The sequence below is a fragment of the Excalfactoria chinensis genome, chromosome 1 (assembly GCF_039878825.1).
Source record: "Excalfactoria chinensis isolate bCotChi1 chromosome 1, bCotChi1.hap2, whole genome shotgun sequence".
NCBI lineage: Eukaryota > Metazoa > Chordata > Aves > Galliformes > Phasianidae > Excalfactoria > Excalfactoria chinensis.
The window spans coordinates 107,397,704-107,425,654 of NC_092825.1; the positions used below are offsets into that span (position 1 = coordinate 107,397,704).

The window sequence follows — 27,951 nt, forward strand, 5'->3', positions numbered from 1 at the left end:
AATGAGCAAAAAACCACTGCATGGTTTCTGTATGTAACAGGTGTGGCTAGAGTTGGTACCAAAACCACCCACACAACACCCTCAGTTTAATTCTGGTGTTTGAACCTTCTGAAAACGTGAAATATCATTGGTGTTATATCCCAGAGACATGAATGTTTCGTGCTTTGGTCTAATTAAAACAAATAGCATCATAAACAAGAAAAAGTGATGCTGGCAGCTGTATATTAACCATTACGTAGGAGTGTGTTAAACTGAAGTATGAAAAACTGAAATACTTTTTTCTTACTCTGTTTCTAAATGTCTGCCACACTGTTTGATTATGCAGTTTTTCTTCTTTGTTGTGAATGGTTCAGTGAACAGTGGCCCTTTCTCTGTCTGACAGTCCTGAGAAAGTATTCAGATCTCCGGACTCTTCACTTCCTCACAGTAATTTTATGCCAGTTATTCTGGTTCCTCTGCTGATCTGTGAAACAGAGCTCTGTATATTTCTGTACAAATTTAAATGCCATAGGACCGAGTGTTTCACACCTGCCTACTAAAAAGGCCATGTAAAATTCTGCATGCATAGATTCCCGAAGAGAGAGGTAAAGAAAATGAAAGAGACCCAGTTCCTGCATTGCTGCCAATTTGCTAAGACAAGGCTGCTGAGCTCTCTCCCATATAGTCAATGAGAGATACTGACTAGCCTCTTCCATTTCGTAGGTCGAAATATTTATTTTGAACTCTGTGCCCTGTGTCTCTCAGCCTTCCCTTGATTCCACACCAAAGAGGAAAAAGCAGACAAGAGTCTTACATGGTGGGTAAAGCCTCATCCATATCGTTATATCTGTTCCCCAAAAGTATCATCTATGGAGCTTTCTCTGCTACACTACACACCAGACCTGCTTTCACATCCAGCCTCAGACTATCACTGTACTGACCTGCCTTCACTCATGGGAATAGTGTAGCATGAAACCCCTGCTTTCCTATTTTGTTTACAAGGTAAATTATCCCACACTGAGGCCAGAGCCCAGGGCTCTATCCAACTTGACCTTGAGCACCTCCAGGGACAAGGCACCACAGCTTCTCTGGGCAGCTGTGCCAGCACCTCACCTCCCACATAGTGAGAAAATTCTTCCTAATGCCTAATCTTAATCTCTCTTATTTTAGTTTAAGTGCACATTAGTTTAGTGATCACGTTAAGCTGGCAGCAGATTCCAGATAGAGGCTGGAGTAAGCAGAAAGTGAGGTTAGCATAACCCCCTACGCATAAAGCCCGAGGCCAAAATAACCCGGCTTTACACGGGTGTGCAGGTGACACAGCCCAGCCTGTAGCCAACTAACAGCATCCCAGGCTTTATGATCAGCTGGGCACTTTTTTTTCCGGCGCTTTTATCTCGCGTTCAGCCCAGCACCCGTGCGCCGAGAGGCCTGTGAGAGCCCTCAGGCAGAGGCAACGGCAGCTCAGCACCGCCACCCGGCGGGCAGCCCTCGCCCTTCAGGCCCCGCCGGAGGTGGAGCGGCCTCTTCCCGCCCTGCCTCCCCGACCCGCGACCTGGCCCTACGTTAATGCTCTCCTATTTCTCCCCAGTCTGCGATATCAGACATCAGGGCTGCACGTAATGACGCAAGTTTACATTTTGTATTAAATGTTAATTTAACACTCCGGGATCCAGACTTTCAGGGGGAAATATTTCAGTAGATATGAGATCAGAAGCAAGAACCAAAGTCAGTGGTGTGTAACAGGTGAAAATATCAGAGCCCCACAGCCTGCAAGCTCCAGGAGCAGCTTCTTTTCTCATACGACTGAAAATGCCACTTCCTCGCTGTTTCCCTAAGGATCCCAGCTCTGCTGTCCTTCGCTGCTCTGAGCTCCTTGATGGATCTGAACATCTGGCAGACTTGTCTCATCACAAGTCTTCTGGTGTTAAGGAGGCAAGCTGCCTTGTGACAGAACTTCCTTCTTGTAGACATCTGTCATCCCTCTCTTGTCTTTGACTTTGAAACCCAGCTTTTGAAAATGAGCCTGTCTTCTTAGCTTACTGCATGGATAAGCCATACTGAAAATTTGGAGTGCTGCAGCTATAAATATGTTCACATCCAAAGTCACTTCACCCGCCTCTGCTATGGAGCCTCTTTGCTGTAGACACATCCCCTTTTCAGATGGGAAAAGGCAGGCAAAAAAGGTTCAGATCTGGGAAGTTCAGATGACTTCACTTCTGTGCTGAAGGGGAGAGATGGGCAGAGGTGTACCTGCACCATGTCCTGATACAGCTTTTTCCACTGGCTGCCTGGGTGTCCTAATGGCTGTGCTACAGCAGAGGAAGAAATAGTATCAATATCATCACGCAACCATAGAAGTATTCCAGTAAGCCCTTGCCTACATCCTAATTACACAGGTCTATCCTCCTTTACACTGCTGCAGTTCATATTGTAGAATACAAATGAGTGTTGCAAAAGGTTTGTTTGTTTGTTTGTTTTTTGCTGATATTTGTCTCTCATTTCTCAGTGTAGGCGTAACAGGGCAACCCAAGTCAGTTAGTAGATGCCTGTCTGCAGCATGACATCTGACTGACATGGCTCCTGGCTCAGCCTTGTTTGTACTGAGGACTTTTGAGTTTTCATTAACAGCAATAGGAGAAACACTGAGAAATGATCTCATGTTAAATGCACAAGCCTAAGAAAGATAACATGACACAATGAACTGGTGCACCAAGGAACAAACTTTTGCATAAAAGTTTCACTTTAAAATAATCTTTTAGCTAGAGTACTAAAAAGGCTTGTCACTGTGCTAAGGCTGAGCATGAAGCCTGTATGCTGCTAAATCATACTTAAAACAGAAGATGCGTGATGTATGGCTGCTCTAGCCATACATCACTGGATTTACACGTTTCATTTATATTTGTCATTTATTTTTATTTTCTTACTTGCTCTGATGACTAGGGGAGTTATCTGACAGTAGCTCGCAAAACTCTATCTGGCTTAGATGGTCTTGTATCAACCTGCTGGCCCTGTTCTGTGAGAATGACAGCCTGTTCTGTTATGCTCATAAGCTCTGAGGCAGCCATCCATCTCTCCGAAAAAGCTGATGAGGTCATAAATTATACACAATCTGGATTTTGAACTGGGATGATGTTCTTCCAGGTTAAATTACCACCTAGTGAAGCCTCCTATTGCAAGATTGTTTAGAGGATGTCACACCTCCTCTCTCTCTCCTATAATAAGTATTTAACACTTTCAGAGAAACTGTCATTTGAAATCCAGGAAAAAAACTCTAATGTGGTGTTAAAAAGCAGCATTCCTCTATTCCTTGCGATACACACCGGGTTCCTTGATTAGTTATTATGACTTCAGTGTTCCTGTGAAGCAAAATCAGTGAGAAAAACAAGGCTATTCACACACCAAGCAAGGTTGAAATGGAAAGTTTTAGAAGTGATACAGGCTGGTTTGGCAATAGGAATCAGTATATTAGTTTAAGGACCAATACATTAGTTGAGCAAAAGGAATCAATCAGTGCTAGTTCTGGCTGAGTTTCTATATACACCTGATTACCCGGTGCCACTAATGGGGAGAGGTGTTTTGAACAAGCTGCAGGCCCAAATTACATTTGGTAAAGGACGAATCCAAGTGCATATTCCAGAAAGTAAAGCTGTGGAAGCTTAAGCTCTTATCTGAAAAAAGTCATTCCCTCCCGACCAGACAGTACCGGAAGGAGTGGAAATTGCAGTGACACCATGGATCTGGGCAACAGGAACACTTGTATGGTTGAGACAATCCAAAGCCGTAACTATCCAGCTGAAGCCAGGAGCAAAACTGGATCATGAAGTACCAAGTGGTCCTGGTGGAACAAGAGGATATGGAATTAAAAGTAACCAATATACCGAATCCAGCTCTGTTTTTAAACACCACAATAAAAAGAAGGGAAATCAAACATGACTGTCTTCAAACTATTGAACAAGTATATTCTAGCAGAGCTGATTTGAAAGACTGTCCCCTTGGAAACCCGGATAGGAAAAAGTTTGTGGGTGGTAGCAGTTTCATGCAAGACAGTGTTAAGAATGCCATAATTCTGGCACCTACCAGATAAGTGTAGAAAGTAGAATTTATAGCCTTGTTAAGAGCTTTGGATTTAGCAAAAGGGAAAAGAGTCAGTATTTAGACAGACTCAAAATTTGCATTCAAGGTTGTGCTTGCGCATAGTGGAAAGAATGGGGTTACTAACCTCCCAGGGAACACCTGTAAAATATGGAGAAACAATAATAGAATTGTAAGAAAAGGGGCAATTACAAAAAGAAGTAGCTACAATGCATTGCAAAGCCCGCCAATTAAACAACCACAATATCAGTATGGGTAACAGCAGCCAAGGATGCAGCAGAAGGAGCTTTCCTCCAATTAGTATCCCAGAAACATCAAGAACGGATCAATGAACCTCCAAAATACCAGACTGAAGATGAGAAATTTGCTTCCTTGCTAAAAGTTACGAAAAATGAAGAAGGATGGCGGGTAATTGCAAACAACCAGGTCAGGGTTCCCCAGCCAGCAATGAGGAAAACAGTACAAAATAATCATCAAATCACTTACTGGGGAACAGAAGCCATCACAGATAACTTAAAGACTCAAATTTTAAGCATGTGAATAGGAGCAGTTTTAAAAAGAACAGTGAGGAAATGTGAATTATACTTGAAAAATAAAAAAGACCATCCCTCTCCCAGGAGTCATGAGAAGGGGAGACAGCCTGGGAGACTGTTGGCAGGTAGCCTTTCCAAACTCCCATAGCAAGCCAGCTGCAGGTACTTATTGGTATTGGTTGATACTTTTTCAGGATGATCAGAGCTTTATCCCTATCATACCAACAAAGCAAGGGAAGTAGTAAAAGTCTTGCTAAAAGAAATTATACATAGATTTGGTATATCAATTGGAATATCATCAAATAGAGGTTTGCATTTTGTAACTGAAATTGTCCAAAACCTAGCAAAAAACATTGGAACAGAATGATGACTATGAGAATATGTCATCTCTTTAGGGAAAATCCTATCTTCTATCCACAGGTTCATGGCTCAGGTGGCATTAACACCTCTGGAAGTCAGAATGTATCCAGTCCCACCTGGGGAGTGAGTCTATCAATGGACCTGGAGCTTTGAACCACTAGAAGAGAAATGGAAGGGATTGACTACACCAAATATAAAAAGAGCAAAGAATACCCAGCCCACAGCAGCAGTGGAACAGACTGCACCAATGAAACTGCAACAAGTCTGTACCGATTATGGGGAATACAACTTCCAAAACAGAGTTGGGACACAGTATTTGTTACCAAATCCATAGAATATTTTGCAGATAGGTATGCAGAACTGCAGACACAGATTGTAGTAACCCAGCCAATGAATGAAACCATTTGTTTGACAGATGAATAGACTTGATGAAGCAGGGAGTGCTCTGGTGGAAAATATCTGCACTGAAAGTGGGTATTACAGATGATGAATAAGTATTTTTAAAGAAACAGGGTATTGATAAATACTGGGTGTTAGTTAAAGGAAAAGGATGGTGGTATTGGTTACATGGAGACTGTTTGCATCAGGTGGGCCAGAACCTGTACCTTAAGAATAGTAATGCCAAAGGCTGTGGTAAACAGATCAATTAACATGGATAATACAAGCCTGAGTACTCTCAAAGTTTAAAAGGGAAGTGCCCAATCCATTAGTGGAAAGGCCTAATAGTTTTTACTCATTCATTAGGTGATGAATTTCCTCTCTAGGAATTGCAGAAGTAGAAAAGGCTTTAGTAAACAGCTCAGCAGTTCTGGAGCACCGTGAAAATCATAGAACCATAGAATTACCCAGGTTGGAAAAGACCTTGAAGATCATCAAGTCCAACCGCAGCCTAACCATAGTACCCTAAGCGAAACATTGGATGCTACTATTGCCCTTAAGGAAGTAGTTGATTACTATTGCCCTAAGGAAGTAGCTTATTACTATTGCCCTTAAGGAAGTCTAGCCAGGGTAGTACTACAAAACAGAATGGCTTTAGATATGTTATTGGCTGCACAAGGAGGAGTTTGCACAGTAGAAAATACTAGTTGTTGTGTTTATGTGGGTCAGAGTGGTAGAATAGAAACAGATATACATAAAATATGGCCCCAAACTAAAATACTGCATAAAGTAAGCCAGGATGATGTATGCTAGAGCTTAGCAGACCTTTTAACCAAAATGACTTCCTGGCTTCCCAGATTTGATAGGTTAAAGAAGTTATTTGTAGGGACAGTGTGTATATTGGCTATGTGTATTTTTGCCTGTACTGTGATTAAATGTAGGGGATGTATACTTAAATGTGAAGGGTCAAAGATGGTGAGGATTAAGATATGAACGTCATAATCCTCAAAAGAAAAGTAGAGGTTGATACAGGCTGGTTTAGCAATAGGGATTAGTATATTAGTTTAAGGACCAACACCTTAGTTTACCAAAAGGAATCAATGAGTGCTAGTTCTAAAACTTCCCATTTTAACTTTACTTGGTGTGTGAACACCCTTGTTTTTGTCAAGGACTCTGCTTCACAGGAGCACTGGAGTCACAATAATTACTTTTATCTTTGCATCCACCAGATGCAAGGTCTGTCTCCTTGGATTTCATATATATTGTTTTGAATTAGAGTGCACTAAGATAGAAAATTGCTCACTATGGTTTAACAAGCAACAGAAGTTTGCTAAACTGGGGAAAAACAGCTAGAGGTCAAGAAAAAGTCACTGTGATGAAGCTGACAATGGGAAAATGGGGAGAAAGTATGTGGTTGTAGGATCACCTTAGATGCAACTGTGCATGCCCAGAAGGACATATATTAATATATATATTAATTATTATACATTATTATATATAATATATAATATTATTATATTATAATATATAATATAATATTATTATATATAATATATTATATTATATTATACATTATACATTATATATATTATTATTATATAATGTATATATATTATATTATGTATATTATTATACATTATATATATTATATTATACATTAACAGGTTCTTGGAAAAGAACGAATGTGTATGCCAATGTACCACATACACGTCTTAACTGTTTAAAAGCAGAATTCTGAGAGAGTGCGCTTGATTTGTCAAGCTGCCTAGTACACATTATGAGGATTGAAGGAATGCCACTTTCTAACACTACATTGGAGTGAGAGAGCTTTCTTCCTGGACTCCAGACAACAGAACTCACACTCACTGATTCCTTTTGCTAAACCAATGTATCGGTCCTTAAACTAATATACTAATCCCTATTGCTAAAACAGCCAGTATAAAAATCATTATTAAAAATGACACTAAAATGAGTAGGTTAGATTGGGGAGTGTTTTCTGCAACATTACTCACTCTGTTCTTTATTAGCATTTAATACAAGATCTGATGGCTTAATGATATTCTCCCATTTCCATTGTTCAGGATTTCATGGGAGTATTGATAGCCTGGAGATGTTTCAACTCTTTCTCAGTTGGGTTCACAGATTGTTCTGAAATAATAATTTTCTGCCAAACGGTGCGTGCAAACTGCATGCATTATGTCAGCAGTATTATTTCTGTTCTGACCATTAGGACAGAAAGGTTTATTTCATGATGAGTTGCAAAATCAAAACGAATATGTGTACTGCAACACAGTGCTTAAAGACTGCGCTAGTACTAAAACAGACTAACAAAACATAAGTTAAAACTAAATGACTAGATAATGCTATGTCTAGATTAGTGGATACTGTACTGTCCAGTTATTAACATTTTCAATGTAGCAATGAAGAATCGGTGCATTCCACACACTCAGTCATTTTCACAGCTGTGTAACTTTGGTTATAAAGATCAACCATACCAAAAGTGCAGCTGGTTGTTTCAATGTGTTGTTTCTCCATTTCTATCTGAAGTGATCGCCATGAAGCAACAGACAGGAAGAAAAGAAACAGCAAGAAAAAAATTCTAGAGAATTTAACTAATGTTACGAGTGTAATCAACTGCAAAACTAAAGCAACCGCAAGCACCTGTTCTACTTCAATACAGATCTACAAGAGCAGGAAGTCCACACATAAAGAAAAGTAAAGCTAGTGTAGCTAGGTACCTTGATACTAAGGTGCTGTTTTGATATTTAGCCTCCATATTAGAAGCCAAACTAGTGTTCAGGCTGACTCTATGTTGGCACAGCATCACCTTGAGCACTGTGTGCAGTTTTGGGTGCCACAAATTAAGGGCATAAAACATAAGCATCCAAAGGAAGGCCACAAAGATGTGCAAGGTCTGGAGAATAAGACGTGAGGAGTGGCTGAAGCCTCTGCATTTGCTCAGCGCAGAGCAGAGGAGCTGATGGAGGCCTGATGGCGGCTGCAGCTCCTCAGAGGGAGCGGAGGGGCAGCGCTGAGCTCTGCTCTGTGTGACAGCGACAGGGCCCGAGGGAACGGCATGGAGCTGTGCCAGGGGAGGGGCAGCTGGGGGGCAGGGAAAGGGGCTGCACCACAGGGCGGTGGGCATGGAACGGGATGCACAGGGACACATTAATCAGATGAGAAGAGCTATTGAGAATTTCCAGAAGTTAAGACGTGTAACATTTATCCCATCACTTCGTTTTCTTTCAAAATGAAAAACTTTTAACAGCAAGAAGTGTGAAGGCTCAGGACATACATTTCAGACAGGCTGTTTCCAGCTCAATAAACCATATCCCACCTTCTGGGCCAAAACATTTCAATGCTGATGTTATTTCAGAAGAATAGTAGAAATCATCATCAGGTAATTAGCATCTATCTCTGCTTATCTTTGTTCATTCGTTAAAGTGAGTCTGTGGTTAAAACTATTTACACAAGTAAGCATTCACAGCTGAATTACAATTCTGAAAGGTGAAATTGTTGTACCTGAATACTGACACTCAAGACTAATGAAAAAATTTAATTTCAGGAGCTAGAGATTTTCCTTAGGACTGTGAGAAATCTGGAAAAAGATAAAGCTCTTCTTTCCTTTTCTCTAGTATGTCCAGTTGCTGTACAGCTGTTTATACAAGCAATTGATTCGGCAAATTTCTGTGTTGCGATTTGGAAGCACCTACCTTCCATTTTGACTTCTGTATTGAGGTGAAGTTGAGACTGAGACAAAAGAGTTTCATTAAACTCCTTCTTACAGATACCATCACTACCAAAGTACTACGTATTCATGTTCCAGTGATTCCTCCTGAGTGACTGGAGTCAGTCACCTCAACTGCATTTTAGAATACTGGATTATAAACATTCACTGTGATGCTTGCCTTGCACAAATCTCAGCTCAAAATCCCGTTTGCTTTGGCACATAAGCCTCCTTTCAGTAGGCAAGAAGTAACAGAAAATGGTTTGCTGTTTTAGACTAGTATCTCATCCCACCCTGCGGGTTTTGAGAGAGATCAATCTTTTTTCTGTCTCCTGAGCAGCATTACAGGTAAGACAATATTATGCAATGGCTACTACGAAGAGTGGAGTAAAAGAAGAGAAAAGACAGAAACTGGGGAAAGAGAGACATACGGACATATACAAACACAGCAAAGCAAAACGGCTCACCACTTCTCGATCCAGAGATGTCTTGGTGCTGCTGATCTTTGGCAGTCGTGGGTTGTCCGAGGCTGTGGTGGTAAGCTGTCGACTATGGCAAAAAGTACATACTCTTACAGTCCAGAGCGGTCGAGCCGCTCTTTCGAACGTACAGCTTCTGTCTTCGGGGGGGGAGGGGTCCCAACAGGAACCGGTCCCAACAGGAACTCTTTTCCCTGTTTTCCATGCCTTGCGAATGTAAATCGGCAGAGAGAGGAGGACTCAAGGAGATGCCAGCTTGTATCTTGCTTTCACAGGGCACAATGGTATCACCTCCCAGTCTCCTCTATCAGGCTGGAAACATTAGCTTCCAGGGTAAGTCTTCAGCTAGAAAACACTCTGAAGCCCTCCCCTTCAAAGGCAAACAGCTAGAAAGAAATGCTTTCAAATGTAAAACTGTCCACAATGCGTTTCGATCGTCTCGTGATGATCTGAGACAATGCATTCTTTACCAGTCCCAGACAGACAGATACCATCAGCTCCTATGGAAAAAAAAACAAACGTAGGAAATACGGGGAAATAAACCAATTTATTTTTCCCCCCAAACACTAGTAGCAGGTACCTGGATCACTGAGTGCGATTACAGAGCTTTAACACGCCTTAAAAGAGAAAGCTCCTGGCTTACTAAGAGGTCAGACAGAAAGTCAAGTAGATAACTCCCATTGAAACCTTAATTATCAGTAGGATCATTGCATCAGTTTGCATATCTCCTCTTGGTAACTGATATCGCAAATTACTTCAAACCTATTTTTCCCGCCCCCCTCCCCCCCCGCTTCCTTCCCTCAGCTCCCTCCTTTGGTGTGGCCTGGTACCTAAGACCTTGCACATATGGATAGTGAGCAACAGTACCGATAACGTTCTTGCTAAAACAGATTAATGACCACAAATCTGTCGCAAACTGGGGGGCTGAAAGAACTGACTGGAGGCAGACACCTGGTTCAACAGCTGAAGTCCAAATGAGCACACACCTAAAGAGCAACTTGTGACTATGAGTCAACCATCTTATCCCTTAAATAGTGAGCACCCTCAAGGTTACACCTATACAGAGATCCCTTACACCTTGATGTCAAGATGCTTTGCTGATACAGATCCTCAGTAGGTGACAAATGTTTGTTTTACGCTTTGCTAGCTTCGCTATGATCAAATCTTAGATTGATTGTAAGCTTTGTCAACTTCACTAAGATTATATATTTGATTGTGCACATACAACCTTATATATAAACTGTTGATCAAATCTGGGACTAGGAGTGACAGTAAATAACTTATGCCAACCTTGTTCTGTATGACACTGTTCTCTTAAACCAAATACTACATTTTATGCTGAGTTCTCTATCAGCATTAGATGCACCACCGATTTTAGATGAAGAACTCCCAAATCAATCAGATTATTATTCCGTCAGACTTGCATAAAAACATCTTTTGTTCTGCATGGTAACAGCTGACAGCATAACCTTTAGCTTGGACTTCTGAAAGCCCTGTTTTAAGAATGGACACCAACACAATTTAAGTTTGTGTTCCAACATTTTAATGTTTTATTTTACAAGTATAAAAGAAAACCCATGTTCCAGATCTTGCACACTCATATACATGAACAATCCTTACTGAGTAATCCGTTGTGTGACTCAGGACTACTGAAGTGAATGAAGTTTTTAACATTAGCCCTGTACCTTTTCAGTGACATATACACCTGTAACACTTAAAAACAATGGTAAACTTGCATTAAGACATCACTCATTCAAACGTTTATATCTTTCCTAGCTAATACTACCCTTCTTCCAGTGCAGCCACTGAGTGTAATAATAATAATGCTATCTAGATTATCACTGTTCTGGGGGGGAAAAAATGCATTTCCTTGTATTATAGAACACTTTAGAAACATAAGCTTGTTTGTACAATACTGGTCTTAATGCAACAGAACATCTTTGTCTCTCCATTCAGCAGTATCAGCACCACAAGATCAGAGCATACACAGAGCAGCAATACTGCTGGTCAATCTGCAATTGATGCTGAGGAGACATGAGGCACAGCTAAAGCAATGGCACTCATATTGATGGAGTGTTTAAGCTGCATTTGGTTGTTTTGCACAGCTGAGGCAAAGCCATGTAACAGCAATATAGCCCAAACAATCTTTTTCTCATAATGATTTAAATATTCAGGTTTCTATGCATGCATTTGAGGATGCTGCTATAAAAATAGGAAGCAATATGGCACATTCTCTAAAAACATGTATACACGTTAGCATCCATCATTAGTATGTGAAGTTAAATGGTATCCCATACATACATGTACTGAACTCCCAGATGCATAATTCTGCTACTGTTGACTTACCTGAAACATAAATATTTCACTAGCTGAGGTTTGTGAAGTTCCCACTCTTTTGAAATGGCAAACTCACAACAGGACCAGTGCTGAAGTCTCATTTAAAGACCTCAGAGCCCTCTTTATAGCTCCAAAGTAGTTGTACACAGAAAAACCACTTTGTTCTCAAAGACCAAAATTTTACATCTTTGTACATCTGTAGTTAGGCAGTGACTGTAATTTGTTGATCATCATCCATGAATTAGACATTCAGTTCTAGCTAGGAACACCCCAAAAATTGCCTGTGTGCTGACATCACAGGTTTGCAAGCAAGAGACCACGTTTTCAATTGCTCCTTCAACTCACTATTAAAAAAACATAATAATCTGAAATACTTTAGAAAAGCACGTGGAAATACTGTACAGTACCTTTATATATAGAAGTAGAGAGAAATACTGTTGTGTTTTCAAGGAATTGCTTCAGTATTCTAACACTCCTCAGAGAGAGTAACCAGAGCAGAGATATTTGGTGCCTTCCTCCTGGTGAGCTATGTTCCTACAGTAGGTTCACACCAATAGCTCACATTATCACCCACCAATAATTTAACGATATAACACACGTGAAGCAAAATGAAAAAAAATAACTCGATTATAAAACAGAAGAAGACATTCATTTACAGTACAGTGAACAAACAAAAACATAAAAACAGAGCTCAGCTCTTTGCAGTACTTCGTGTGAAATCCCATCACAAATGACCTCAGACCCCAACAGGACATCTCGAATAAAATGGTGTTGATGTGACCCCTAGTGAAGAGCTTCACATTCTCCATGACAGCAGGACTGAAGTTAAGCTGAGGCACAAGAAGGTACTTTCAGTCATGAATTATTTTCAACAGTAGTCACAACGTGTCAAGTACGGAAGGAACTCAAAGTGCTAAGTAACCAAAGTGCAAAAAGCTTTCACTTACTCTTTCTAAATACAGTTATATATATATATATTTGTATTTCCACTAAATTGTAGTTCTTGGTTATCCACCTGCTAAAGTTTTATCAGTGATTTGCAAAATACAGAAACACTTTCATTTGTGGTGATATAGTGCATAGAAGAAAAAGTCAACAACTTCCTTTTTCTTTCTTTCAGACTTCAAGCCAGTAGTACTTATGAGGTAAAAGATTCCAGAGGGTTTGCACTACTGATACCAACCCAGCTACAATACAGCGTCAGAAAAGACTTCATTTCAAAAGCACCTGCTTCATGTTCTACCAGCCCCTCCAACCCTTCCGAGAGTCAGAAGAGCACGTGTCTTTTCTAACTTTAGCCATCTGAAATGGAGACAGACAGTCAAATCAGCTGTCAAGACATACGGCTAACACAAAGTAATAGGCCTTCCGAGAATGATTCATGTCACCTAAGCCAACATTTCAAGAAAGGCTGAATCACTCACTGGAGATATTTCTTAGAGAGCACCTAGCTGAGTAGTTCACACTATCGACCAAACTCAAAGGTACCACAAGCTATGTGAAGTGAACGCCACCTTAATACCAGAGTATCACAGACTCTGAAGTAGTATTTAAGTGATGTCAGTACACTGAACTGCTCGAAACATTACACTTACTGTGTTAAACTTAATTCCCTTAGTAACAAGCAGCAAACATGAAGAATAAATTAGTGCACAAGCCAATAACCCCTCTGTCCTCTCTCAGTAACAGTCACATTTCAGCATTAGCGCTAGCTAATTAGCTGTTTTCTTGGCAACCCAGGCTTACTGTGCATTGTAGAAGTTAATTTCTTATGCCACAGAGAGAAGTATTATTTTACCACATTGATTATAGTGTAAAGTAGTCTGCAATTCAATCAAAGCAGACCACAGCTACAGTTGATTTATAGTCAAAGACTATACTTTGTGACTGTGCGAGGGTGACATGCCATAATGACATCCTTTCTGAAATAAAACATGTTTCCTTCAATCCTCAGATTTCCTGAGTAGGATGAGAATCAGGATAGTTTTTAAAGGATGTCTTCTATAATGATCTCAAAATAGGCACATGATAATAAAACTACGTGCAAAAATAAACATCTGAGACAGAAGTCTACAAACAATGACTGCACTCCATGTCCATACACAGACAGGTACACATACCCAAACACAAAGTTTTCCACCAAGGCAGGCTTGTCACTTGTCATGCAGAGTACACCTGCAGGAAAGAAATCCCATCCACAAGATACAATATCCATGAGGCCCAACATTCCCAGCAGCTGATCTACCACATTCCAAAGGCACAGACTTGCTTCCAGTTGAACTAGGCATTGGAAGAAACACTTTGATGAAGATTCCCGTTTGGAGAATCTATTGTCTTGTTACTGCTCTGCGACTCGTCAGCATTTTCAGATGATTTCAAATCCGCCTTGTCTGTCAGGGTGGAGGATTTGGGAGACTTGCAAACAAAGCAGAACGTGAAACAGGACAGCAAACCTTCGGTAATGCTGGATGAGAACAGTTTTTTGCATGGGTGGCAGAACTGGTAGAACACCAACATGAAGAGGATAGCCATACAGTAAGCTATCAGGAGCTGCAAGACCAACAACGGGGCACAGACATATAAGTAGATATCAGTTTTATAGATGTACCACATCAGCAGGAGGAATGCATTCTCGATGAATCTCAGCATATAATACACAGTCAATCGGTACCAATTTTGGGATTTGTTAATTAAGTCAGGATCATTGAGTTTCACCTGCACTGCTGACCAGCAGAACATATTAATGCCCGCATACAAGAAGGTAAGAAGGCACAAGACAATGGTAGTGCCGACCCTGCTCAGTGCCTTCTCTATGTTCTCAGGAAATGGGGATTTGCTTTGCCAGAAAAGAATCCATGGATAAAAGAAAAAACCAAAGAAGTTCACTAGCACAACAGGGAGAGTCCAGATCTGAAGTACTGAGCTGAAAAGGACCAACACTGTAACACGTGTAGCAATCTCAAAGCTTCTCCACATGAATATGCAGAGGTAGGCAGCTGGTTTCACACTGACATCGTAATCATCGTACTTAATCTTAATAGCCAAGATGTTGCAGCGTAAGGCGCCATATACAATTGACAGAAGAGAAAGGACCATAAAAATACCTACAAAGAGAAAAGACAAACATCACCATAGTGCAGAGTTGTTGTATTCATTGCACTTCTGGGGATTCCTGGTAGGGTATAATGTAGAAAAAAAAATAGAAAGCATTGTCTAAAAGCAGAAGAGCAATTAAATGGAGTCAAGAACACAACTGTGGCTAAAGCCACTCCTGTGGCTCCTTTCAACACCTTCAAACAAACACTTTCAACACCAATACAAAAATAGAGGTATTTTTGTATTCATTTGATAGCTGTGAGAGAACAAATAACCTCTGTGAGCTAATTAACCAAAATAATGCTCTCAGAATTTAAAAACCAAAAGCACATAAAACAAGCAAAACACATAAACACACACACCCACTGGATAAAGCGTGCTTCTGTTCTTGAACTCAGCTTGTCTTCTGCTTTCTAAGATGATAAATATTCAGCTTACCACCCAATTTCATTTTAGGGATGAGTTGCAATCAATCTCAAACTTGCCTTATTAACTCAAGCCTTTGAAAAAGGCACTTTTCAATGGATACAAACCAGCCCATGCTTACTCTGGTTTAATACTGTAATTCAGGTCAGTACTGCCACCAAACCACCAGTACAAACTTCTTGCTTCTAAAGCCTGTGATAAAGACAGTTTGAGGCAACCACAAAGGGAAATACTGAAGAGTGACAATATTATGGCTTTTACTTATCTCGAGAAAACAAGAAGTAACATTTCATAAAGGAAAGCAGCTTCCTCTGGAACAATCCAAAATCCTCTAACAGCTCCTATAAACATGGCATTGCTCTTCTTCCTTCCTACTCCCAGAAAGTGATACTTTTGTCAGAGGTGTAATTCATTCATGGAGGCACCTCTCCACTTTTTTCTGTTACCTTGAATCTTTTCAAGACCTGGTCTTTTCCTCACTTCAGAACATGGCAAGAGGATGAGTTCTCCCCTAGGTGAGCTAAAACCATAAAGAATTCATACTAAATTCATAAGAATTATATGATTCAGATAAGTTAAAGGTGCTCTATTATGTTTTTTTAATCACCTGAATAATTTCATTTTTAAATGGGAGGAAATTTCACCTCTTGGGATTATCAGTGTAAATAACTTCTATGCCCTTCATGCTAAATGGTTACTGAAGCTTTATCTTCATGGTTTTTATCACAAACCTGCAGACTTTATCTTACTTTAGCAACTGTCTTTACTCCTCATCTTACATTCTTGGCAGACAGAGAAATGACAATTTTGGAGCATGTCAGACACTTGCAAGTATCTGATCATCCAGAGAAATTCACGTATGCCATGAACTACATGAGAAAGACATAACATTGCTTTGTTAGACAGAGTTTTAGCTAAAGGACAGGGTGTGATTTAACCTGGGAGGTGGCTCAGCAACCACACAGTCCTTTGCTCACTGCTCCCCTTCCCATTGGGATGGGGGAGGAATAAAAATAAACATAGAGAAAGAACTATGTACTAAGATAGAAAAAGGGATAACAGTTAGGACTATATGTATATATATCTGAATGCATATAAAAAGTGATGCACAAGCAATTGATCCCCGACCAATGCCCAGCTAGACCCCCAAGCAGTGGAAGAGAAGCAGATGAATTCCCACCCTGTTCATAACTCCTTCCCCATGATGTCCTGTGGTATGGAATATCCCTTTGGCCAGCTAAAGTCAGCTGTCCTGATTCTGCTCCTTCCCAGCTCCTTGGGCCCTTTGGTGCGAATGGCCTTGGCTCTGTACAGCACTGCTTAGCAGCAACTGTAAACATCAGTCTGTTATCAACACTGTTTTTCTCCTAGAACCGAAACATAGCATCATGCCAGACAGCTTAAAGAAAACAATTCTGTTCCAAATGAAACTAAGACACCCACCAAAATATGAAGGTGGAAACAACAGCTCTACCTACTTCTGGCAGCCGTGATCTCCTGCTGCAGGACGCAGATGTAGAGCTGGAGCGTGAGCTGCGGTGCTGAGCCAAGGAACGCCTGGATCACAGACGCCCTGCTGAATGCAGACCTGTGGGTACACAGCTTGCCTTCAGCCTGGCCCACTTCCTTCTCAACTTCTTCTGAGTACCCGTCCTTGGGCATCTGTCGCTTCTTTGTGATGCTGACATAGGGCTCTTCAACTCTGCCGGCATGGAAGTAAATGTAAAAGACTTCCACACACCTATAAGCAAGTTAGTAAACAGAGTAACAGGAAAACATGAATTAAAGCATAAGTCTTCTCACCAGTTAGTATCTTAAGCCACCACATACTAAGCCATTAAGTCATCTTCTTCTTTTTTTTTTTTTTTTTCTTTTCTTTTTTTTTTTTTTACAGAGCAAACTGTATATTTTTCTCTTCTCATACATTCGCAGTAAGACATATTTTGCTATGCAAAACATACTGTGATGAGAGGGCAAGAATCTGGGAGTGTCCTTTGGGCTGCTACTAGGCATACTTGGACATGAGAGGTTTGGCTGCTTCCAGTGAGCCACCCTTGCCTTCTGCTGTCCTATTAAAGTTCTAAGACCAGTCATCCACCCCAATATCTTTTTCTCTCAGAGAGTGGTCAGGCACTGGAATGGCTGCTCAGGGTGGTGGTGGAGTCACCATCCCTGGCAGTGTTCAAGAGGCATCTGGATGAGAAGCTACGAGAGATGGTTTAGTGGTTTGTTGTAGCTATGGTAACAGGAGGACAGTTGGACTAGGTGATCTTGTAGGTCCTTTCCAACCTTGTCATTCTATGATTCTATGTTCACAAATTCCCAACATGGGACTCAAGCAGAAGGATTCATGTCTTCTAGTGTTAAGCACACACCTGTGACACAACAATCAAACTCCTCATATCTTTGCCCTAAGCAGAACATCTCAAGAAACTGGAGAGAGGCTCAGAGTACAAGTGGGTACAAGCACCGCAAACAGAGTTGGTCTCAAACCTTGCTTTTCCAAGCAGTGGTTCCAAAAAAGAGCCAACAAGCAATGGCAGCAGTAATGAGAACAAGCAGTTTAGCATCTCACAACTTATATTAGCCTATTTTAAGAAGACATATAAATAGGAGCTTTATTCCTTCTGTTTCCTTAGATTTACTGCAACATTTAAGGAACATAAATGCCGGTATTGCAAGAATATTCCAAGAAGATGCAGTGTTTACAGTTGCTGCATCTCCTTGTTCTTTAAATACAGGCGAACCATACCCCCTTGTTTACATAATGTCACACATTAATTTCCAAGACAAGAAAGTGCCAGTGCATACATTCCTCTTCATAAATCAGACATAGTTTTAGCATAGTTTTATTACGTGCTGCCTCTACTCACACATGGAGAATAATCCATATGTTAGGGAAAGAACGGAAAAGGGACAAAAGGAGGTGTTATTGCAGAGATGGCAATTAAGTCAACCCAAGTACCAAAGAAGACAATACAGCCTCAGAAAGATTTCTCAAAGTTTCTGAAACATCTTCCAATGACCATTTTCAGACCCAGAACAATTTTACAGACAGAATTCTAAGAGAGTTATGTGATATGAAAGTGTCAAGGATGGGCTTCAGCAACAAGCAGCACCTGAAACACTCAGGGGAGCAGTCACCATTATCAGAGGAGTACTAACAAGCAAGTATCTACTAAGGTATAGGCAAAGAGAGGGAAAAGAAATGCTCTCTTTCTGCATAAGGTCCTGAAGATACAGGGTCTGTGGTGGAGAAGCCTATGCACATAATGGATAAATGGAAATGAACACTGAAAAAATAAAAATCTCCCAAACCCAATGTGGACAGAACATATTGTGTCTTTTATGCCTAACACTGCTACAGGCTTCAAAATTAGAAAGAATTGCACAACTAATGAAGGCTGGCTTACACTGAAGCTCTCTCCCAGCTGAGAGAGAACCTCAAGGGAGAGGAAACCCCATCTGTGAGGGCATTCTGTGGCATCACTTCTGGCCACTGCTCCTCCTGTGGCTGGACAAGTATATCGTCATTTTCTGCTCTGTAAGCATCATCCTCTGATGAGGACAAAGCCATCTTCTTTCCATTGTGCCTTACTGAGGTTCATCAACTCCACCTGGTTGCCTTCACGGATTAATAGCTGCTGGAATACAATATCCGAGTCTTCTGTAGGTCATATTAAACCCAAGAGTTATTGTAATGTATAAATAGAAGATAAGCTTTATTTGAAGTATCTCACAATTACAAAGCATGGAGTTATGCCTGCCTGAGACTATTACTTTTAACTTCATTTTCTTTTCATTTCTTCTTCCCAAGAACCATTGCCAATTCAGCATCTATGACAGCTCACAGACTGAATTGAAAAGCAGCCCTGATAAAAATTCATTTCCCCCCCCTAAATGGCTCACTAGCAAGTTTCAGCTACTCCAGATGGAGAGAAGCTTCAGTACCCTGTAGTACTATCCTCAATTCACTGAGCTTCATCACTAAAGCTATGTGAAGGGCCCGGTGCACTGGAGCCTCCATTCATAGTGATGACTTTCTATTGTCCCCTTGTTAAACTAAATCCCTGCCAGCTTCATTCCACGTGAAAGAATCAGTACAGCCAAAAGTAAAGTGTGACAAATTAATAAAGAACAACGGCTTATGAACTCAATACGGATTCTGAAAAGAACAAATTGATTTTGTCCCGAAAGAAAGATCCCAAACATTTATATCTCACTTAGTATTCACAGCCATCTATTCATCCTGAGCTGAGGGCAGTCTGAAGCTATTATGGAAAATGAGATCTCAGCATCAGCCTCTGAAGTCTTGCAGCGCATGATTAGAAGCAAGACACAGACTAGGGACCCATCTAACAAGTATGCAGTAATCCCATAAAAGAGGTGACAAGATTCATGGGACTAGTGGCTACAGTAAATACTATGATCAACATAAAGATGGGTTTTGAAGCATGATTATTATTTATTAGCTAGGTATTAAGTAGCTGTGCACTGAGTTCCATGTTTGTGATTGGAAATTTTACACCCATGTAGGAAAGCACGCATTTCCAGTACACTGTGAAATGAATGGTCTGACTAGCACACCTTACAGACAGAGGGGACTTTAACTGAATAAAGGAGCTATAAAAATGGCATGCACAAGGACTCAAATTACCTAACTAGTGTTGCTCATCTTTTCCTGAGCACTAACCATCCTAACAGGAATGTTTCTGGAGGTCATGCTTTCTGGGGCCAATGACAAATACATTCAAGACTCCAGCTTGTGCTACAGCCTGAGCAACTGCTTAAAGGTCTCCTTCAGAATGGGGAACTCCAGAGGAGACCCAATTGCTCACTGCTCATTGCTGCTCAGGAGAAAAAGGAATGGGAGATTCCAAGTTCTACAGAAACTTTTGGTGAAGACTAATCTATTTATTTCTTCTGAGCCTGTCCTACAGCTTTCATTGCTTTGCACCCAGTGAAACTTCCCAGCTGAAGGCCTTCTGCAATGGATGAGTGTCCTTTGGAGAGTCCTAAGCATCCCTGACTAGGCTAAAATTAAATAAACTTAGCTAAAATTACTTCAACATAAGAAATAAAAAAACTATTCTTCACCAAAAGTTAAGAGATGAGAAAAAGATGTGCTGCTTTCTTCCCTGCTGCCAAATCTTGGCAGAGGGAACAGCTATACTTTCTCAAGGACACTGATGGTGTCTGCAAAGAGTGATTCAGCACCAACACATTCATCTTCCACACAGTCTGTAGGAGGAATGATCCTGTCCTTATATGCCTGCTGAGAACGAGCACCTTGTTCCCTCTTTTAATCATGGATGTGTGGGTTTTCAGTAAAGGCAAAACAACAGTGGTATGAAGAGTGTGCAATGAAGATATGGAACTTCCCACCTTTAACAAGTGCTCTAAGAGCGAACGTCCATTTGAGAGGTCTATCCAGGTACGCGCACAACCATTGTACAAATGGATTTCTCTGATAACTCCATTTCTAACAAACTCATTTTCTTTAGCTAGGTATGCAAAAACTTATTGCTCCTAAAGATTTTCTTATCTGTGTCAAATAAAGATTTGCCCCTCACTGATCATCCTACCTTCCATCTGCACTGACTTTCTGTTCATTGTATCCTGGACATCTAATGCGTCTGCTCAAGGATAAAGAAAAAACCAACCTGAAGAGGCTCTAAGCATATTTACCACATCTGGAAAAGAGAGAGATGCATCAACAGTTGTGAAGTTTAGAGCTAGCTGGCTCTCCTAAAGTCTTGTCTGCCAATGGAAGTCCTTCAGAAAAGAGTTTTTTAGACCTGCGCTATTCTGAACTACCAAGCAGGTCACAGAACACCCACAAGGGATAACACATTGCACAACATGTGTGAAGCAATACCTGTGCAACTATAGCTTAGTTAATTCCAGACTACTGAATTAGGTGCCCAAGGCATTAATGACTGATAATTTCAGCCCACCAGCAGCTTATTATATTATTTTCTTTATTCTTTCCTGATTTTCCTGTAGCTCCAAAATCTAACTTTGTTCATAACATCTCCTCTGGCAGTGTTATAAACCTCCTCCTCTCTCTCTTTTGCTGCTGTCCACATGGTACATATGCATACATGTCATTCTCCTTGTGCCTTTAGAAACGAAGTCTGATCCCATCAAAAGTCTTGTGTTTACCCTTATCCCATTAAACTCTGGGAAAAACAGTCATCAGTGTTGTACATATGGATCTGTTTCATATTTGCTTTCTATTCATTTTCTCCACAAGAGAAGTTCACAGAATCACAGAATCACAGAATTGTAGGGGTTGGAAGGGACCTCTAGAGATCATCGAGTCCAACCCCCCTGCCAAAGCAGGCTCCCTACACCACGTCGCACAGGTAGGCGTCCAGGCGGGTCTTGAATATCTCCAGAGAAGGAGACTCCACCACCTCCCTGGGCAGCCTGTTCCAGTGCTCCGTCACCCTCACCGTAAAGAAGTTCTTGCGCACATTCGTGCGGAACTTCCTATGCTGGAGTTTCAGCCCATTGCCCCTAGTCCTGTCCCCACGCACTACTGAAAAGAGACCAGCCTAAGTTCATTTGGCAGATAGAACCAGCTCCTAATTGCACGTTCCTTGTGAGCAGGACTCTCTACTTAGCTAACAAAGCACTTCAAGACACCAGAAACCACTTAGCTTTCCTCTTCCTTTTCCTCAGGAGGCACCACGAGCCTCTTATTGATATGTCACTCTAGTCTTCAGAAAGTCAGACAGTAAGAAATGACAATATCCAGCTGACTTACGACATCATAGCACCAACACCGTCAGCACTGACCGTTCACTTGCTGAAAATCTGCACTCTGTTGTTCACCTCCTCACCTGTTACTAACTCACTGAATAGAAAAGGGAAGACAAGTTAGCGGTGGTTTCTTCACAAAGAGTTCTTTAAACAAAATCTCAAGTGTGGATCAATACACAAGCAAAAATACATCCAGTTATTATTTACCAGAATTGCTGAAACACCTGACATCTTGAAACAGGTGCCCTAGGTGCTGTCCAAATGGGCACAGAACAGAGACAGCCCCTGGGCCAGGAGAAGCCAGCAGTGAGCAAAAAAACAACCTCATCACAGTCTTTTCTGAAGAAAAGAAAAACATATTGAATCCCTAATTGGTATTGACCGTTATTTGAAATCAGCTGTTACGTTGTAGTTTATTTTGTATGGTAAAAGAAACTCCTCTGGCAAGAGAAAATGTCCAAAGATTTCCTAAGCATCCAGGAGCATTGCAGCATTCAGAAGTAGCACCAAGCTCAAACAGAAAGACTCCTTCCCAGCACCTAAAAATCTGCTGTCACCTTGCTGCAGCCAACGACTGCGAGTAGTCTTTCTGGCTCTGGAGATTAGAGTCCAGCCACAGAGGGCATTGGGAATTTCACTTTACATATTGCTTTGCCTTTATAAAGGAACTGTTCCTCTTGGGGAGTGGGAGAAGGAACTCCAAAAGGGCAAGCAAACAGTTCAGGTGCGGCAAGTCTCCTCTCCAGGAAGAGTGAAGTGCCCTAATTTCAGTGCAGGACAGTGAGTGCCTCCAGAACAGGTGGAGCGTGGGTGCCTGGGGAAGGTGGTGGCACAGAAGAAGGTTTCATAAGAAGATGTGTTTTGAATCCTCAGCCATGCTGAGGATTCAAACTAATCTGGACCATTTGGCTTGCTGAACTAAATATGCTCTCTCTCCTACCATGATACTCTCATACTGCTCTCCAGTTTTTTTCCCTCTAAAAATTAAATTTAAATGGAGAAAGATGTCCAACTTAAAAGATCATGAAGTAATCACACACGTGCACAGGTTATCTATAAAGCAGTGCACTGCTGTCTGTATTTGAGTCTGAACAGAAAACCATTAAACAACCCGGATCATCTCACAAATCCAAGCGAGATGGTTAAAAAGCTAATGTGAGCTCCTTAAAGCCTGCCAAAGCAGGCTGCTCTCTATTGAATTATACCATCTTGCACAGCCTCCAGGCTATTTAACATTTCCTTCTGATGCTGCCAATGGGCAGAGCTTGGACAGCTCTACTGCTCGTGGGTCCTATTTGAATTAATTTAACCCAGCACTCCCAAAAAGGATGCAGAGCTGCGGCAGTGAGGAGCAGGATTCCTGCTAACAAGAGATCAAACGCAGACGACGGTGTGAAGCTTCATGCTGGGGACCCCTAGAGACCACTGGGTGTAAGTAGCTTTGAGAAGAAAAAACAAAAACAACCAAATCAACGCTGGGTAGACAGGTAAACAAACCAAAAGCCCTTCTGAAACAAGGCAGCAGGTAGGGCTCTTCCATTCAAAGCATCACAGATGGGACAAAAAGTCCACAGGGACATTGTTTCTCTTCAGTTTGCAGTGGTAAAAGCTGTATTGATATGATAATACAGCTAAATGCTTTCCTTCTAGATATTCCCTCCCATTGTGTGCATTCCAGCCCACACAGGACAGAAAGCCTACTGTGCAAATAAGGGAAAGGTGATGTTTTACACGCTGAAAACATGTCAGCATTCCCAGCACTGACGTACACTTGATGGGAAGCGATTTGTTTCCTCTTCTGACACACAACAGCATTTTGTTGCAGGAGATTGGGTGGGAAAGAGGAAAAAGAGACCTTTACTGTCCTCTCAGACCAAGGACTTCACCTTCCCATGCTTCTGTGCTGTATCCAAGTAAGTTGATGCATTTCTCTCAAGCTAAGTTGCTCCATGGAGGTTCAATTTGGATACTGAGAACAATTTCTTCTCAGTAAGAGCAGTGCTGCAGTGGCACAGGCTGCCCATGGAGGTGGTGGAGTCTCCATTCCCGGAGGTGTTCAAGAGCCGTGTGGATGTGGCACTGTGGGACGTGGGCAATAGGCATGGTGGGGGTGAGCCACCATTGGACTAAGTGATCTTAGAGGTCTTTTCCAACCTTTATGATTCTAAAGACAGGCTGTTTCCTATCAAACTCTTCCCTTAATTTGTAGAGTTCTTCTGCAAGAAGAAAGCATGTCAAGTGACACAATCATTCTGCCCTCTGTTTATTAATCATCATTATTCCAGTTATCCTGGGTCTAGAGAGGCAGGCTAACATGTAAGCTGCTGGGGAACAGTGACCCAAGCATACTGCAACACTTCTGAACACCTCCAAGCCTTCAGGAGGTCCCTGAGGTAAAGGAAAACAAAGAATGTTTTTACAAATACATTACTAGTAAGAGGAGGGCTAAGGAGAATCTCCTGTCCTGTTTAATATCTTTATTGATGATTTGCATGATGGAAGTGAGTACACCCTCAGTAAGTTTGCAGGTGACACCAAGTTGGAGGGAGGCACTGATCTGCCTGAGGATAGGATGGCCCTTCCAAGGGATCTGGTCAGGCTGGATTGATGGGCTGAGGCCAATGGGATGAAGTTCAACAAGACCAAGTGCTGGTTCCTGTGCTTTGGCCACAACAACCCCAAGCAACACTACAGGCTTGGGGCAGAGTGGCTGGGAAGCTGCATGGAAGAAAAGGATCTGAGAGTGTCAGTCAATGCTCAGCTGAATGTGAGCCAGTGGTGTGCCCAGCTCAATGGTATCCTGACTTGTATCAGAAATAGCGCATTCAGCAAGAGCAGAGAGGTGACTGTCCCCCTGTACTCAGCATTGGTGAGGCTGCACCTTGAGTGCTGTATTCAGTTTTGGACTCCTCACTACAAGAAAGACATCAAGGCTCTGGGATGTGTCCAGAAAAGGGCAGAGAAGCTGATGAAGGATTTTATGGGGAGTGGCTGAAAGAACTGGGATTGTTTAGTTTGGAGAAGAGAAGGCTCAGGGGAGACCTTAACACTCTGCCTAAAAAGAGGTTGTGGCGAGGGGAGGGTTGGTCTCTTTTTCCAAGTAACAGAGATAGGATGAGAGGGAATGGCCTCAAGTTGTGCCAGCGGAGGTTCAGGTTGGATATAGGGAACAATTTCTTCTCAGGAAGAATGGGGAAGCACTGGAACAGGCTGCCCAGGGAGGTGGTGGAGTCGCTGTACCTGGAGGTATTTAAGGAAAGGATACAGATGTAGCACTTGGAGACATGGTTCAGTGGGCAATATTAGTGGCAGGTGGATGACAGGAATAGATGTTCTTGGAGGTGAATCATTAAGGTCAGCCTTAGCGATTCTATGAATGGAAGCAAGAAAATCTTGGAGAAGGTGCAGGGCTGGTGACTCACATGCACTGCAGCCTGCATGAAAATGAGAGGGCTTCCAGATGCCCACTGTTTTTTTACAGTAATGACTGCATCTGGGAGTTCACTGACACGGAAGAATTTTCTATGAAAGATAAGGAAAGGGAAAGCGAAATCAGGCTTGGTTAAGGCTGATACAGAGGTCTATGACTTTTCCAGAGATAGAAAGAAAACCCTCTAATTTGTTGCTGCTGTTCATGCCCTTTATTTGCTTCTCCCAGATCAAGAAGACATTAGTTTGTTCCTGTCTTGACCTCAAGAAACTGTTTTAGAAGGACAAAAACCACCATCAGCCCCTTTGTTTTACTGGTTGCTTTCTCTTTGGTTCCACTCTCATTTTCCAAAAAACAACCAAGTATTTTGCTGTTCCTAGTTCTTGGAGAACTCTGTTGAAAATGTAGCTCCTAATTAAAGTCAAACCAAGTCCATAACTCAGCAATCTCTTCAAAACATAAACAAGAACAAACCACCAGGGTTACAGAGTAATCCAACGTTTTTGTGAAGTAAAAGATGTTCTGCAATATTCAGGCTGCTTGCCTTTATTTCAATCACAGAATCATTAAGGCTGGAAAAGACCCCTAAGATCACCCAGTCCAACCACCAGCCCATCCCACCATGCCCACTGCCCACGTCCCTCAGTGCCACATCCACACGGCTCTGAAACACCTCCAGGGACGGTGACTGCACCACCTCCCTGGGCAGCCTGTGCCACTGCAGCACTGCTCTTACTGAGGAGCAGTTGTTCCTGATCCCCAAATTGAACCTCCCTGGCACAACTTAAGGCCATTCCCTCTTGTCCTATCACTAGTTGGCTGGGAAAAGTTAGTTTGAGCTTAACAAACCTTCTGTTAACACACTGTCGAGGAGTTTCAAAAAGTTGAGGACACCTCTCCTAACATATATATATATACACATAATATAATCCCCTTTTCAAGATTTGAACATGCATTTAAAATGAAAGCCCACAGCAAACGATTTGTCACAGGTTTGCACCAGCTTTGCAATTTTTCACCTGGCGTTTTTTTCCCCCTTAAGGATCTTTTCCATCACAAGTTGAACTTAGGCTGAAAATTCTCCATTTGGGGTAAAAAAACTCACTTTCCGGAAGAGCATTACCAGTACTTCCAGCACACACACAGAAGGGCTCCTCACTATCCCTGTTTTGCATTAGAGGCTCAGGGAGGAATCTTTAATCTCTTGGATGTAACCTTACAGCATGCTGATAGGGATAACATAGCAGAGAGCAAACACAACCATCGGACAGCTTACCTCATTTGCAAAAAGCCATGTGGGCAAGAAATAAACGCAGTGCAGAAGGGAAGGAAGAAGGGAAGGAAGAAGGGAAGGAAGAAGGGAAGGAAGAAGGGAAGGAAGAAGGGAAGGAAGAAGGGAAGGAAGAAGGGAAGGAAGAAGGGAAGGAAGAAGGGAAGGAAGAAGGGAAGGAAGAAGGGAAGGAAGAAGGGAAGGAAGAAGGGAAGGAAGAAGGGAAGGAAGAAGGGAAGGAAGAAGGGAAGGAAGAAGGGAAGGAAGAAGGGAAGGAAGAAGGAGGAACACCACGAGGTTCTGTGGGGAGGAGCTGCCACCAGCGCCACGGAAAGGACTTAACCTATTTTCCTCACCGGTAAGTAAGTGTTTACTGAAGCTCAGCAGCACCGCGCCCCTCTGCCTCAGGACGTTAAGAGCAGAGATAAGGAAAATACACACACACTCACATCCGCAGCCCCGGGCAGACGCGGCCTCAGGGCACTCACCGACCTGACGAGCGGCCCCAATTGCAGCAGGTGCAGCAGCAGCACCAGCGGCCGGTCGCGGCTCACGTCGCGGTGGATGAAGACCAAACTGAGCTGCACCAGCGCGCAGGGCAGCAGGGCGAAGAGCAGCGTCAGCCACTGCCACATGCGGTCCCCCGCCGCCCGGTACGCGCCGCTCAGGCACAGCGCGGTCGCCGTCTCGGCCACGAAGAGGACGAGGGAGATGAGGACGGAGCCCGGGAATTTCATCGCCGCCCGCCACAGCCGCCTCACGCCCCGCGGCCCGGCGCTCCCAGCCGAGTGCCGGCGGCGCCCGCTAGAGGGAGCAGCGGCGCCCGCAGCCGCCGCCTGCAGCCGTAGGGGGGCGGGGGCCGCGGGCCGCAGAGGCGCGGTCCGGCCCTGCGCGCTGGAAGCTGGCGGAGGATGGGTGTTCGTGACCCCGCACGGGCCCTTCCCCACCCGAGCCCAGCTAGGTGAGCCGGACGGCAGGAGAAGCCTTTGCAGTGAATCACCCTGAGTCTGAGTGTCTGGTACTACACGAAGCTGGGGAGTCCCGCTGGGCTGGCAGATGGTGCCTGCGTCGGT

At 42.5% G+C, this 27,951-nt stretch overlaps 1 protein-coding gene across 2 annotated transcripts; it reads right to left on the reverse strand.

Annotated features, from left to right (window-relative positions):
- Positions 1-11,079: 11,079 nt before the first annotated feature.
- On the reverse strand, positions 11,080-27,691 carry XK (X-linked Kx blood group antigen, Kell and VPS13A binding protein). 2 transcript variants are annotated; one of them, XM_072361633.1, is made up of 3 exons: positions 27,371-27,691; positions 16,889-17,151; positions 11,080-14,992 (listed from the first exon to the last, which is right to left on the reverse strand). In XM_072361633.1, exons 1-3 carry the CDS (start codon positions 27,613-27,615, stop codon positions 14,169-14,171), a joined length of 1,332 nt encoding a protein of 443 aa, XP_072217734.1. In that variant the 5' UTR covers positions 27,616-27,691; the 3' UTR covers positions 11,080-14,168. The 2 variants fall into 2 exon arrangements, with proteins under 2 accessions (XP_072217734.1, XP_072217735.1); XM_072361634.1 differs by lacking the exon at positions 27,371-27,691 and adding an exon at positions 26,885-27,012.
- Between the last annotated feature and the right edge of the window lie 260 nt (positions 27,692-27,951).